The sequence below is a fragment of the Orbicella franksi genome, chromosome 14 (assembly GCF_964199315.1).
Source record: "Orbicella franksi chromosome 14, jaOrbFran1.1, whole genome shotgun sequence".
NCBI classification, from domain to species: Eukaryota; Metazoa; Cnidaria; class Anthozoa; order Scleractinia; family Merulinidae; genus Orbicella; species Orbicella franksi.
Genome location: NC_138158.1, coordinates 17,440,821 through 17,456,987, shown reverse-complemented (window position 1 = coordinate 17,456,987; position 16,167 = coordinate 17,440,821). Strand labels below are relative to the sequence as shown.

The 16,167-nt window shown below is 39.4% G+C and overlaps 1 protein-coding gene across 2 annotated transcripts in view; it reads left to right on the top strand.

Annotated features, from left to right (window-relative positions):
* The window catches only part of LOC145467316 (protein sidekick-1-like), a 79,997-nt gene that overhangs the window by 44,205 nt on the left and 19,625 nt on the right, over positions 1-16,167 (top strand). The window contains exons 4-11 of one of the 2 annotated variants that reach the window (XM_081450859.1): positions 206-514; positions 1,102-1,416; positions 1,954-2,250; positions 3,092-3,391; positions 4,094-4,390; positions 5,423-5,719; positions 6,554-6,850; positions 8,545-8,841. In XM_081450859.1, the coding sequence (XP_081306985.1) occupies positions 206-514; positions 1,102-1,416; positions 1,954-2,250; positions 3,092-3,391; positions 4,094-4,390; positions 5,423-5,719; positions 6,554-6,850; positions 8,545-8,841 (2,409 nt within the window). The remainder of the gene's footprint in view (positions 1-205; positions 515-1,101; positions 1,417-1,953; positions 2,251-3,091; positions 3,392-4,093; positions 4,391-5,422; positions 5,720-6,553; positions 6,851-8,544; positions 8,842-16,167) is intronic. The other variant, XM_081450858.1, reaches the window with a different exon arrangement.

Here is a 16,167-nt window from a genome sequence, read left to right as displayed (position 1 = left end):
CATGACTGATGAGTTATTAATAATTTCAGCAAATGTATTTATCTGTCCCAGTTGCCCATTTGGCCCAGCCAGATAGGCTTTGAGATACAGTAGATTACCTGATTCCCTTCATTTAATATTTTTACTTCATTTCACTTTGTGTTATTTTTGATCAACTGAAACAAATTTGCAATTAACTGAAACAATTACACAATTAAAATTGTAGTTGCGCCAGAAGTGAGGATTACTGGTGATAAAGAACAGTTGGTGATTAAAGGAAGACAGATACTGCTGACATGTCGGTATAATGCCTTACCACCAGTGTCTGAAGTGCAGTGGGAAAAAGGTGGAACAGTGATAGCTATAAATTCTAGTGTGGAGATTAATGACTCACGAGTGGATATTCCATCTTTCAATCAAAGCCAAGTACAGCTGGCAATTAATGCAACTACACCACAAGATGCTGGAAACTATACCTGTCTCGTTAATAATGATGTTGGAAACTCATCAAATACAACATCAGTTGTTATTCAAGGTCTGTTTTCTTGGTGTATTGTATTGACTTGGGTTTATACAATGTAACTTTCAGTAACTATCAACAAAGAAAAAGCAAGTCATGCCTAAAATGAGATGGAAGTGAAATTACTGAAATGAGATTTTTGTATTCAGTTTTTGTTTTGCAGCCCTTGCTTTTATGGCTCTTAAGAACCCTCATAACGTTTTTCAATTTGCCTTCTGCCTTTCCTTGTTTTTTTTTTGTTTTATAGCATTAATTTACATTCAGTGCCTTTACAGGTGTTAATCCCTGAAAAGGAATTCACAGGAAAGAGAAGAATCGTGATCTAACTTTATTTATTTAGTCTCTCAAATGGCAATGAGCCCGTAAAAGAGCACTTAAGAGTACCCTTAGTAAAACTGAAAAAAAAAAAGGATGACCTGTTCGTATTATAATCTTTCTGATTCATAGTGCTTGTATAATTTAACCAAACACTTTTTTTTCACTTGTACCTTGTATTCTTTGTCAGTCTATAGTTACTTTTTGAGTAATGGTGGAGAACTTTGATTGTACATGTACATGAATTGTTGTTGAAGAGTGTATAATTATATAAATTAACTCTACAGTGGAACCAAACCCACCATTGAGTGTGTCAGTTGATTCAAAGAGCTCACGAGTAGTGAATATTTCCTGGATTGCTGGTTTTGATGGGAACAGTGCAATTCAGAACTACACAGTGAAGATAAGTGAAGATAACACAGACTTTGTAAATGCTGTCTGTCAAGGATCCCTGTCAGATAGGTCCCGTGTGGTGTCCAGTACAAGTGCTTCTTTTGGAAAACTCTCACCTTGGAAATTATATTACCTTCAAGTATTTGCTAGAAACATGGTTGGCATCAGTGGCGGGAGCCCTGTAGTGAATGCTACCACAGATGAAGAAGGTGCTCTACATGTATAGAAACAATGTAGTTTGTTTCAACATTTACATACATGTAATATGTAACATTTGAATATGTACAATTTGTTGCTTTCATCTTACATTACTCAGGTACAGATTACTAGATATTTTAATAACAAGGTGAATCAATTTGATTGTTTTGCATGATTAAAATGTGACAGCTTTTTTGCAGCTGATGGAAAATAATGTACCGGTATATGAGAAAAGCTAATAAATGTGTTGGCTGTTTATTTATTTTCTTTATCCTTTCACCACTATTGTTTCCTGCAAAGTCGGATGCATACATGTGCAGCTGTTTGTAAAAAGGGTCACTGGCTTAGGAAAGTAAGAACAAAAGGTCAATTTTGTTATTACTTTTGGGAATTTTTTGCTTTTCAAACTTTTCAGTTCTTTCTTTGCTTGTTTACTTGGGTTTGCTTCCTTGCTTCATTCTCCACTCTTTTATCACCACATTTTTGTATGTAATGTTTATGCTAAGTTACTGTTCGCCTTTGAAACTCAAATTAACTTTCTATGCCAGAGCCTAGTGCTGCACCTGAAAATGTGACAGGACAGAACAGCAGCTCAACCAGCATCTTAGTCATGTGGGATGAAGTTCCAGCTGATCAACAGAATGGTATCATCACGGGTTACAACATAACTTACAAGTCACAAACAGAGAATGACAATGGAAATGTTCGAGTAAATGGCTCTGTTCGTCAGACGGAATTGACAAATCTAAAGGAGTATGTGAACTACAATATCACAGTGTTTGCATCTACTGTGAAAGGAGATGGACCACTCAGTGATCCAATTGTTGTAAGAACAGACCAAGATAGTAAGTAATCTTTTTTATCAGGTTTTTTGGGGATATTTTGGTAATTTTGTAGTGCTTTGTATAGACTGATTGAAAAACTTTAATCAGTAGAAGTGTGTCCTTTGAAAGCAACTATTTTTGTAGTTGAAGGGAAAGAACTCATGATGTTGAAGTAATTGATCTCAAAATACTGAACACTTAAGTGGCCATTAGAGGTTTTAGAAGGCATTTTGTGACATACATGTACGTGTTACAGATACATGTAATACCAGTCAATCTATATCTTGATCGACTGACCGGTCTTTACCAGGATAAATAAAGTTATCATCATTATTATTATTATTATTATCATTATTATTATTATTATTATCATCATCATTAATGCGATTTCATTTTCTAGTGATATCCTTCTTACATGTACAAACCCCTGGTCTAACATTGCAAATATCATGTATTAATTAATTAATTAATTAGTTTGTTATTCTTCTTAAGTGATAAATTGGTCAGTTATTTTAGTTAGTTAGAAGGTTGGTTAGTTAGGAATTGTGTTCTATTTCATTTAGTTAGACATTTGCTGTTAGGCACATTGATCGAGTTGAGAAATGCGTGCTATAAAAATGTAGCTATAATTATTATTATTATTATTATTAATTTCATAAAGTATAAATTTTGCACAGTGTGACATGCTACCTTGTACCTTGTTGGTATACAGATTAAGTAATTAAAAGAGACTAGATAGGAACATACAAAATGATTATGATAACCACTAAAGAAGAAGATTGTTAATAACTGCCCTCACAACATTTACACATATATGTACGAAAGGTCAACTAACTAATTCTGCTTTCAATTTCTATATCAGAACCTGATGGTGCTCCACAAAATGTGAAAGGACAGTACACAAGCTCAAGCAGCATCTTAGTCATGTGGGATAAAATTCCAGCTGATCAACAGAATGGTATCATCACGGGTTACACCATTACTTACCACTCACAAACAGAGAATGACAATAACAGTGTTCCCGCTGGTGCTGAAGAGGGTGAAAAGGGATTGACCGATCTAAAGGAGTTCGTTAAGTACAATATCACAGTGTTTGCATCTACTGTGAAAGGAGATGGGCCAGCTAGTGATCCTGTTATCGTTGTGAGAACAGACCAGGATAGTAAGTAACTACTTTTTTCTTTTCAATTAATATTCATTCCATTCAATCAATATACTCTGACAGGAACTCCCATCTGTGAATCGAAGCTTTTCATGCTCACATGAGAGATAAATAGCTTTTCATCTCAAAGTTACTAGTTAAGAGACTAGAGTGCACGTTCAGTTTTGCTGAGAGATGTGATGGCCTAATGGTCAGCAGAGTGACAGTTCGGATCGATCAGTCTTGTTTTGAGCACTGGCCAAGCCATTTTGTTGTGTTTCTAGACACAGCATTCTTCTCCTATGATGCTTGTCCTCATCCCTGAATTCTTGACAATTGATGAACTGTGAGGACAGTCTGAAAATGCAGGGGGATTACCTGCAATAGAGTACCTGCCTATTTAGGGGGAGTATTTGTGATACTTGTAGTTGCTTCATGCTATAAAAACTCTTATTAAGGACGGTACCTACTTTTGTTAATGTACACACATTCTGCGCATCATGTAAGGCATGGTTTAAGCGCCATGCACGTGCTTGGGTTGACAATGACACAATCAACTATGCTACTACGTGTAAGTACACGACTAAAATGAAAGCAAAATTTCCTACTGTGACCAAATCAAGTTTATTGAACCTGTACTTAAACTAGGATTTTTGTATGTAATGTTTATGCTAAGGTAGTATACTGTTCGCCTTTGAAACTCAAATTAACTTTCTATGCCAGAGCCTGGTGCTGCACCTGAAAATGTGACAGGACAGAACAGCAGCTCAACCAGCATCCTAGTCATGTGGAATGAAGTTCCAGCTGATCAACAGAATGGTATCATCACGGGTTACACCATTACTTATCACTCACAAACAGAGAATGACAATGGAAGTGTTCAAGTAAATGGCTCTGTTCGTCAAACGGAATTGACAAATTTAAAGGAATATGTCAACTACAATATCACAGTGTTTGCATCTACTGTGAAAGGAGATGGACCACCCAGTGATCCAATTGTTGTTAGAACAGACCAAGATAGTAAGTAATAAATTATTTCTTATCACGATTTTTTGGTCGTTATGGTAATTTTTGATTCATGCCAGTTCACTAAGAGACTTCGGGACTCTGGTCAGATAGGTGACATGTTAAAGTTTTTTATAGGTTTAAGTAAATGACTGCATTGTAGAACGCTAGAGATGTTTGGTATTCAGTTTTAATGGAAAGTTGCACAAGTCTTGAGAACACACAGCTCAGTAGTTGTTGTTTGTACTTCATTTGTTTTGAGATTTAATGAGCATGCCAAAGGAATTCTAAGTCATATTGACGCAAAGAAATTACTGATACCTTAACTGGAAAAAACACAGATTCTATCTGATGTTGTAAGTAATAACCTTCAGGTTATCGTTCTGGTACAGTACGTTTTCTCTCTTTTTATTTCTTTTCTCCGCTTCTCAGCGGTCCGGAATCCTAAATCCTTGAATCTGATTGGCCTGTCGTGTGCGCTCTAGCGGGCCAGATTTTCCTATCCGGACCCGAGTATGGATCACTCCTAAATTGCCAACTGTGGCAACTTTTCAAGCTTTTTGTTACACTGCAGAACAACGTAAGGTGGAAACATTCAACACTTTGGCAACTTTTCAAGCTTTTTTATCGCTTTTTGTGCTCGGAATGTCTAGCACGTGCTTACGCCAGATTGGAACTGAACTGCTTTAATTAAAACTCAACACGAAAGTTTCTTTCAAAGCAATACCGTAGATTAAAGATAAACACGATGATGTTATTTTCCGGTCTTGGTCATTCCCTATCGGGAAACATTGAGTAAGGCCGGACGCCACATACTCAAGACCTCGTGCACAGTTTTTTCCAATACGGACCTCCTGGCCGCAAATAGCACTTATATACACAATGCATTATTTGTTAGTCATGGTATATGTTCACGATACACAACGAAACTAAGGTTGAAAAGATATACATGTATGACAAATGCAAAATACTCAGCATTGTGTAACTAGGCACTAAGGCCCAGCCACATTCGTTACAATATAACTCAACTTTTAACTTCTATATCAGAACCTGTTGGTCCTCCACAAAATGTACAAGGACAGAAGAGCAGTTCAACCAGTATCTTAGTCACGTGGGATGAAGTTCCAGCTGAACAACAGAATGGTATCATCACGGGTTACAACATTACTTACAAGTCACAAACAGAGAATGACAATGGAAATGTTCAAGTAAATGGCTCTGTTCGTCAGACAGAATTGACAAATCTAAAGGAGTTTGTGAACTACAATATCACAGTGTTTGCATCTACTGTGAAAGGAGATGGACCAGCCAGTGATCCAACTGTTGTTAGAACAGACCAAGATAGTAAGTAATCTTTTTTATCAGGTTTTTTGGGGATGTTTTGGTAATTTCGTAGTAAGCAGATTTTCTTATCAAGCTCTTCTTTTTGTCGTGGTGGTAGTTTTGACAGATTCATGCCATTTCACTAAGAGACTTCAGGACTCTGGTCTGTAGAGGTTACGTGTGAAAGCTTTCTGTAGGTAGACTACTCTACTAGAGATGGGTTGTATTCAAAAATGATGGAAGGTTTTCAAGTCTTGAGAACACACAACTCAGTAGTTGTCGTGAGACTTTAATTTAATGAATAAGGAATTTAAGTAGTATCGAAGCAAAGATGCATCATCTGGAAAAAATATTCAGATTCTGATTTTTTGATTAAAAGGGAGTTGCTAAAACAAAGAAATGGAAAAATTACTGAAAGATTTAATACTCGACGTTTCGGTGTCATCATGACGCAGTGATCAAAAGAAAATAAGTGCAAGAAAGCGAGTATTTAAGTCGGATAGAGCTTAAAACTGACATTCTAATTAGATGGCTATGTTGATTGTCAGGTCGAGCTTACTTTTTATTTGCTTTCTCATACCTATTTTGTCTTGATGATGACTCCGAAACGTCCAGTTTTAAATCTTCCACTGATAATTATCTGTAATTGTAAGTAATAGCTTTCACATTATCTTTCTGATACGTTTTCCGTTTTTATGTACTCGTGGTAAATGTTCACGATACCCAAGGAAACTAATGTCGGAAAGGCTTATGACAAGTATGAGAAATCAAGCAGGTTGTCAGCAATGTCTTACTGGTGACTGATGCCCAATCACATTCGTTACCATATAACTCAACTTTTAACTTCTATATCAGAACCTGATGGCGCTCCAAAAAATGTGAGAGGACAGAACAGCAGCTCAACCAGCATCTTAGTCATGTGGGATGAAGTTCCAACTGATCAACAGAATGGTATTATCACGGGTTACAACATAACTTACAAGTCACAAACAGAAAATGACAGTGGGAATGTTCAAGTAAATAGCTCCGTTCGTCAGACGGAATTAACAAATCTAAAGGAGTACGTCAACTACAATATCACAGTGTTTGCATCTACTGTGAAAGGAGATGGACCAGCCAGTGACCCAATTGTTGTTAGAACAGACCAGGATAGTAAGTAATTTGTATTGTAATGTGCGTTTCTTCTGGTTGGTATGGCGGTTTCTTCTTACAGGTTCATGCAGTCATTATAACACTTGATAACTCTTCAGTGGAGATGTGAATTTTTTTTTATTACCCTAATAAAATAATTCATGACATGAATGTAATTATCTTAAGAGAAGCTGTCTCGTTGTCACATTTCAGAAAAGTATCTCTTTTCCTCACCTGTATTTTAGAGTTAATCTATATTGTTTAAGACTGTGAACTCTGTGTTGTCTCAGTACCCATGCTTGATTTCAAAGAATAGATGTAGTCAACTCCGATAATTTCATCCGGTATTGTAATACCCTTCGTAGTATCTTTCTGGTAGGTTTCTTCTTTTAACGGTTATTATGTACAGTAGAACCCCATTAATACGGTCACCGACGGGCCAATAATATTTGACTGTATTAACGGGGTGGCCGTATTAACGGGGTAGGGTCAAATTTCATGACTAGTCTAAATTGATTAATATCTTAACAGAGCTAATAGATATATCACAATTACACTTCTAAACAACTGTTCTTTAATAAGCTCCCGGATTGCAGATGTAAATTTTTAACAATTGAAACTTCAACCGCTACATGCAATATTAACAATGGAAAGATGAACATTACTGGTTTGAGTGGCCATGTAAACGGGGTATAATTATACAGGATTATACAGGTTGGGATTTCAGAATGTGGCCATTGGCCTTATTAACGGGGTGGCCACATTATCGGGGCTTTCTTATAAGAAAATACATGGGCGTTTCGCCGGGACAAAAAAAGTGGCGGTGATAACGAGGTGACCGTAAGGCGGGGTTCCACTGTATGTACAATTTCCCAGTATATGAAGCAACTAATGTTGGGAAGGCTTATGGTAATAATGAAAATTGGACTGATGTTTGGCGTTAAGATTCTGACTAGGAAGACTCAGACTACGGGTGCCATTGAGAAAGAAAATCATAAATGTCTTTCGAAGATTTCAGAATCGCACTTGCAATAGCTCATGCTGATGGTTTCCAGATGATGAAGAGGTTTTGTTTCTTTACGATCACTACCTGCTTATTAATCCACATTGCCATAGTGGGATTATGATCCATTCTGTTTGGATGTGATCACATTGCAGATTCTGGCACATTTCAAGTGCCTACAAGGAACAGTTTGCAGTGGAATGGAAGGACTTTGTTTACAAAAGTACATATTTCGAACAAAGATTGAAATTCATCTTTGAAAAGCCAGAAAAAAAGTGAATTACCTGCTTTCCTCTCCCGTTGACATCCTGCGTGATCTGTTGATAAACAAACCTATTTTAAAGAACGTGAGTAATCAGAGTCAGAAACGCGTCAATATCGGTGACCTTTGCTCTGCTTTCACTCAAATGTATTGGCTAAAGACTGTTTAACATAAAAAATGAAGTTTAGAAATCGATAGAGGGTTGAAATTTAGTAAAAAATACTTACGTTGTCCCCACTACACAAAACAGCCTGACCTCTTTCAGTAGCGTGCAATGAGACGACCGAGTACGAATGCCACGTGCCAATGAGCATGTACACTAAACCTCAGACCAGGTCTGCGGCGCGTACTACCGTAGTCCGTAGTGACCGCATCTTAAAGTGCATAATAAAGTACTAAACAACCACTACGTTCGTTGCAATATAATTCTGTTTTCAATTTCTATATCAGAACCCGATGGCGCCCCACAAAATGTGAAAGGACAGAACACAAGCTCAACCAGCATCTTAGTCACGTGGGATGAAGTTCCAGCTGATCAACAGAATGGTATCATCACGGGTTACACCATTACTTACAAGTCACAAACAGAGAATGACGATGGAAATGTTCAAGTAAATGGCTCTGTTCGTCAGACGGAATTGACAAGTCTAAAGGAGTACGTCAACTACAATATCACAGTGTTTGCATCTACTGTGAAAGGAGATGGACCAGCAAGTGATCTAATTGTTGTTAGAACAGACCAGGATAGTAAGTATACTTTTGTATCAAGCTTTCCGTTTGGGTGTTATGGTAGTTTGTTACAGATGTATTCCATTTGATTAAAATACAGATCAGGATAGTAAGTAATTGTTATTTGCAGCCTTTTCTTGTGGTGTTTTGGTAGTTTTTTACTTTTTGATTCTTCTTGATAAAACACTCGTTAGCTCTCATGTGTGGAAACTTTCTAAAACACTTGTGAAATCTCAAGGCCGTTAGGGAAGTCTGGTACTAAAATTTCACAAAATGTTTACAGTATAAAAGATCATTGACAAGTGATTTCCTTTTCTCTTGTTTGTATTTGCAAACCAAATTATCACGATGAATAGGATGAGAATGATCGTTTACGCAGGCAGTATTGCAATAGTCCCGGGAATATTTCAGTGTCATACTACAGACGAGACTTGCATTAAATCGACACCTCTGTGTAACAGCATGCATGCTTCAAATGTTTTACACCCGAAAAGCGGAAAGGTTAACATGAAGGTCCTGTTTTGGTATCAATTTATAGTGATGCAATGAAGCTATAAAGAGGCGTTACAATTAGGTACCCATGCATATGGTTGTGATATGAAATACCTTTTTAAATTCTGTCTTCGTGTCTTTCAAAACTCGTTAAAAAGTAGTTACAAACGTTCTTCCTTTTTGCAAAATTTGCTAAACTGAAAAATATTTCAACAAAAGTGGAACAACTATGAACTGGCTACCGGATACTAGTAAGGATGATCAGGTTGACTGTGATTGGAGATGAAGCTTTCGATGTTTACAACGCCTTCTCGTGGCAAAGTGACGAGGACAAAGTCAAAATTGACAAAGTTCCGGGGTATTTGGAGAAACTTTGTGAGCCCCGAAAGAATACAATCTATGAAAGGTACGTATTCTTTTTTTCAAGCCAGGAGAAGGGCTTGTCGATCGACGAATAAGTTACTTTTCTAGGAAAAATGGGCTAAAAATTGTGAATTTAGAGATTAGCGAGATTCGTTGATCTGTAATCGCATTGTGTTCGTAGTTCCTGATAATCGACATTTGAGAGAACATAAGAAATTGCTGGAGCCGCTGAAGCAAATGCGAAATCTTCAGGAAGTCAAGCGTTCAGAAACAGGGACGAAGGACTCTGAAGGCGAAACCTGAAGGAAGGAAACCGGCGAGTAGAGGTGACCAAACTGATTACAAGTTCTGTGGTCGGAGATATATAAGAGATGGTATGAAAAGCTTTGCCTATGGCCAGCAGGGTAATACATGCAGATGTGGAGAGAACGATCATTTTACCGTGAACTGTCCAGCAGGCAATTCAAGTGTGGATCGGAAGTTGCACTATGATGATTTAGACGAATGTTCGTTTAAAGAGTACACTATTGTTGTCATTAGATACAATATCAGTGCTGTTGAAGATACGAAGTTCTGTCCTTTACAACTGTTTACAAATATGTGGGTAAACAACTCTTGAGATGTGACAGTTCAGCTTGATTGTAGAGCAAACTGCAAATTACTCTCCTGAAATAGTAGTAATGGTGACTCATGTGAGCCGTAACCAATCAGGAGCCGAGAAAGACAATATACTATTGTTTGGAGAAAGATGGATGCTATTGCCATGCCATGCCCTGTAGTAATAATGAATCGTAGGGGGAGGGTTTACAAACAATTCCTCCAAGTAACGATTTGGTAAAACAAGTCTTGCCACAACCAGAAGGGCCCACGACCAAAATACTAGAGGGTGTCTTGAACCGAAACGCTTCTCCCATTTCTATTCCACTAGGGATCCCATGGTGCTTTTCGGTAGGGTATGGGATCTTTGGCATAAAGAGTCTCTGGCAATAACGGCACGATAAGGACATGTTTTGCTTAGAGACTCCTTACTTCAAATGAATTAAAGCAATTGAAGCATTATTTTTATTCTTGGCAAATAATTATTGATGATTTAGTTGATCGTTACGATCATGGAAGAAAGGGAAAACAAAGGACTTCAGGAGGAGGAGGAGGTGGAAGAGGTGGAGGAGGAGGAGGAGGAGAAAGAAGAAGAAGAGGAGGTGGTGGAGGAGGAGGAAGAAGAGGAAGAGGTGGAAGAGGAGGTCGAGGAGAAGGAGGAGGAGGAGGGGGCGGAGGAAAAGAAGAGGAGGAGGAGGTGGAGGAGGTGGAAGAGGAGGAGGATGAAAAGGTGGGAGAGGAGGAGGAGGGGTAGGTGAGGGGGTGAGGGAGGAGCAGGAGGAAGAGGAGGAAGAGGAGGTGGTGCAGGAGGAGAAGGAGGAGGATGAAGAGGAAGAGGTGGAAGAGGAGGTGGAAGACGAGGAGGACGAGGAGGAAGAGGAGGAGGTGGTGGAGGAGGAGGAGGAAGAAGAGGAAGAGGTGGAAGAGGAGGTGGAGGAGAAGGAGGACGAGGAGGAAGAGGAGGAGGAGGTGGTGGTGGAAAAGGAGGAGGAGAAAGAAGAGGAGGAGGTGGAGGAGGTGAAGGAGGAGGAGGATGAAAAGGTGGGAGAGGAGGAGGAGGGGTAGGTGAGGGGGTGGAGGAGGAGGAAGAGGAGGAAGAGGAGGAGGAGGTGGTGGAGGAGGAGGAGGAGGAAGCAGAGGAAGAGGTGGAAGAGGACGTGGAGGAGGTGGAGGACGAAGAGGAAGAGGAGGAGGAGGAGGTGGTGGAGGAGGAGGAGGTGGTGGTGGAGGAGGAGGAAGAAGAGGAAGAGGTGGAAGAGGAGGTGGAGGAGAAGGAGGAGGAGGAGGAGGAAGAGGAGGAGGAGGAGGTGGTGGAGGAAAAGGACGAGGAGGAGAAAGAAGAGGAGGAGGTCGAAGAGGAGGAGGAGGAGGTGAAGGAGGAGGAGGAGGATGAAAAGGTGGGAGAGGAGGAGGAGGGTGAGGGGGAGGTGAGGGGGTGGAGGAGGAGTTGGTAGAGGAGGAGGAGGAGGAGGAGGTGGGAGAGGAGGAGAATATTCTTTACTGACATCAATGTGACTGCCAATAGCCAGGAATTTTAAAGAGTCGGAAGAGAAACCACCGACCACACACCAGATTTGTTACGGTCTTAGAATATGAGATTGTCATCATTGATCATTGCTTTTAGGACATGTGGTGGCTCCTAAAGGAGCCGTTTTTGTTTCATGGCCTTGTTTACACATCAAGTAAAGACAGATCAAAATCAGCTACTAAATCATGCTCCAGTTCTGATCCAATTACTGCATACAAGTCTTCTAAATCCTGCTGTTGCTGCTCTGAGGCTATTGCCTCATCGCAGTCAAAGTTTATAATTGGTAATAGCTCAGTTTCGTCTGAACATTCCAACTCTTCTTTCGATTTCGTCCTTCTCACACTTTTCTCACGTTCCTTCTGGACCTTGCGAACGTCAGAATGTTCTTCTCGCCAGTTCTTCAGTTTTTCATGTCTGACTTTTGCATGTTTTGTTCTGTATCGTTTCCTCTATTCTTTGTACTTTTCTGGATTTTCTTTCCTCCATTTCTTCACTCTTTCTCTAGATTTCTCAGCACTGCTAGGCATGACTAAGCTTGTCAATACACGAGTTGAATGTCTTTTGTTCAGCAAGGATTTTTATACCATTTGATGACAATACGGTTCAAAAGACTGCTTAATAAGTCTTAATATGCTTTAGTAAGCAGCCTACCGACCTGGGATGGTAGGTACACTTATTCATTGACGCTTTTAAGGCGCGGGGCATTTTGAATAGCCCTAGGGACAACAAAGCGCACGGCAATTTGATTATGCGCTACGCGCTGAAGGGTATAAATACTTCAGCATTTTTTATTTTTGAGTATAACAACTCATGTTGATGATGGAGTGTGACAAAGAGCTCGACGCTTTCATTTCACAAGTGCTTTTGGAAGTGGAGAGAGATCCCTTTCTTATCAATAACTCTTTGGTTGCTGGTATGCCGTCACCGAAGATTAGTGAGGGAGTGAGATTAAAGGAGATGAAGATTTGTTGAAATCAAACTTCATGGCAAGAGTGCCGGAGAAACATATCGGGCACTCTAAAGAGATGGTTCTTCAGAAGAGAGTTGCGAACAGGAAGAGACTATGTCTGCGTTCAATTATTGAGCAGTAAGTAAAACATCAAAACAAAAACGGCTCTTTTAGGAGCCACCACATGTCCTAAGAGCCATGATCAATGGTAACATTATTTTATTCTGAGAAAATAACATTCATCTAACAAGACACACTCTCTCCCCCTTCGTCAGCACGCACATACCTTGTTTGTAAACAGTGTATGGAGGTTGGTCACTCAGAACACGACCTAGTTTGTAACATCAAGACTTTTGGAGAATATAATCTTTGTTTTTAAAATGAATTTTGCGTGATGCGTGACACCCTTGCCAGATGAAGACGAATTTTCATGAGTCACAGTTGGATGCATCTCATTAAAATCCGAACATGAAAGCGAAATAAATGGGTCTATACTGATGTAGGCTGATTTCATCTATTCTCTGATTGGTTCCTGATGAGGTCATCATCTCACCATGCTTTGCACCACCCTATCTAACCTGCAGTGGAACCCAAGTCTCTCAATCTTCATCATGGCCGCTTGCCGGACGGATGTCTGTCGTTTAGGACCACAGGACACTGTAAGTATCGAGTTTGAAGCTGCATGACATTTTTGCGTGACCCTGGTGTGATTTTTGTTGCCATTGAAATCCGTGAGACCAATCCCAGGTCCTCCGTCGAGGCTGGTGGGCCGTTTTCCAACATGGCCGACTTTCGTGGGCGCCACCATCTTGAATTTTTAATTCGGCTCCGGATTGCCTGAAAATAAAATAGCGCCATCTTGGATTCGGAGAACAATAGCATCCATTATTCCCCAAACAATAGCCTATTGTCTTTCTTGGCTCCTGATTGGTTACGGCCCACATGAGCCACCATTACTACTCGAAATAATTTTCACTCATCTAGAATAATTCCAAAGATTTGTTTTCGAAGAAAACATCTGCAACGCTCAAGATGCATACTGGATCTATAATGGATCTTCTTGGAAAATTCTCTCTCAGATATACCAGGGGTGAGATAAGAAAACACGTTAATTTGTTTGTTATTGATGAGGATGTCAGGCCACTCTAAGCTGCTTAAACATGTCACAACTGAACTTTATCAAGGTAAGGGTGTCTGACATTGCTGAATCTGAAACTGTTAGCTTTATGACTGACAAGTTGCAAACCACACCTAGTGTTCTAGGCTAAGATTGGATTTGAAAAACTATAGTGTTGTCTTGGAAAAGGTAGGTGGGTGAATTTTTTTTTTATCAAGGAGTCACCATATCTGACAACCTTCATTCAACACACCCTTTGGTTCCTTTCGCTGGCTCCGCCAACCATGTGGCGTTAAGAGAGCATGTGATCGACGAAGACGGCGATGACGACGGCGACGACGACGCGGTGTTAGCTGGCCTACAGTTTGGCGACACGGTGTGTATGAGGCCGTCATCAACCGACAAGGAGAAATTGTGAAGCTACAGTAATCAGAAGAAACATAAGTCACCTGGTGAAGACTTACGAGTCATCACTACTAAGTATTAATCAGACATATGTTAACCTGCCGAAGAGATATAGTGAACAACCTCAGAGGAAGATCGATTACCCTATTAATTCCCAACCTGTTGAAGAAGCTGAACCCTCTCTGACCATGCCCTTTAATAGTAGTGATGGGCACTAAGTATGTAGAAATGTTTGCCTGAAGAAATGGTTCCAGGACTACGTTTAAAGGGCATGTAAAGATTTTAACCATGTGAAAGGTGAATTGATCAACATGACAGGAGTGTGAGACAAAGAAAAAATCTGAGTCCCCGACAGGAATCGAACCCATGATCTCCCGAACACCAGGCAGGCGCTCTATCCACTGAGCTACGAGAACTCATGGAGAGCAAGGTCATTTAACTGAGTTTATATGTGACATGCGTCCTGCATACTGCTAGGATCAGCACTGTTGAAGTCATCGTAAGTAGTGATAAGTAAAGTGAATAAAGACGGTGAATTTTAAGCTCAGTAATGAAACGTGAGAGGTGAATCGATCAACATGACACGAGCGTTGGACAACGAAAAAATCTGAGTCCCAGTTAGGAATCAAACCCATGACCTCCCTCCTGTTATTGATGAGGGGCTCCGCTTTTGTGTGTGTACCGTGCACATGGTCTTAATTAAAAAGACTTCTATTAAGTTATGTATGTGCTTTGTCCGTGTTCTCTTGAAGCCTTAAATCAACAAAGAAGGTAACACGGCTAATTTACTAGTCTCTCTTCTTTACAAGCATTTTGAATCCTTTTACCGCTATTTCGATATTTTTCTCGGTTTTACCAATGGGTAATCTTGAATTTAAAACTTGGAGTCTAGAGGAGTTCTTAACTTTTAGTCTGCATTGATGGAAGTTGCTTCAGGGCCATTTTGTGATTTTCGAAATGTAATTTAAGTCAGTAATATTCCATCTCTAGCAGTCGAAATAGATTTTTTACCGCCTCTTTATTTTCTTGGTTTCTCAATTTTCACAGCAGCCTTGGTAGAGTTCCTTGTCCTTGGCACAGTAGCTTTGAACTTTCGACCAAATAAAATAAATATGGTCTATACTTTTCTGTCACTAATGGTCATAATACATCTTTTACTGCCTTGTCCATATTTTTTGCCACTTTTTTAACTACTGTAGATTTGGTAAAACTCCTTTTTTTGTACAGTAGTTATGGCCGTTTCGCCGGGACAAAAAAAGTGGCCGTAACAGCGAGGTGACTGTATCAACGGGTTGACCGTAAGGCGGGGTTCCACTGTATGAGCAAAAGTTTTTAAAATGTTCAAGTCAGGATCACGAGATACAATCTAAAATGATTCCTTGTTAACAGAAAAAAAAAAAAAAAAAAAAAAACGATAATCATATAAGTAACAATAAGTACAAAGTTTGGTTAAAAGGCCCACAAGGTCATTTTTTTATTCTGTTTTAGAAGGCCTTAAAGTTTCTAATGGCTCTGTGTGAACATAGTAGCAGGTTCCATGGCTTTGGCGCTGGTTAGCGCCACGTTTTTAGTCCGTAGGTTGTGGTATTGACCTAAAATCTAATAACTTTTTTATGCTTTTAGGAGCGTGATCGTAATTAATAGCTTTAAAAACCGTACAAAGTATTTTCTGAAGACATACATTGCATTATTCCCGTTGCTTTTCTGTGTACTTTGACACACCATTAATATAAGGATATGAAATTCAGAATTGATGCTGAAGTAAAGGTGTCTTAATTTATTAAACAAAAAGTATTGGGTTAACTATAAGGAGGCCTTTGGGAACGTCAATATATTTCCGATAACTAGGTGATTTAAAACGCTAAGCATGGTCCAGAAAAAAACTGTATCCAG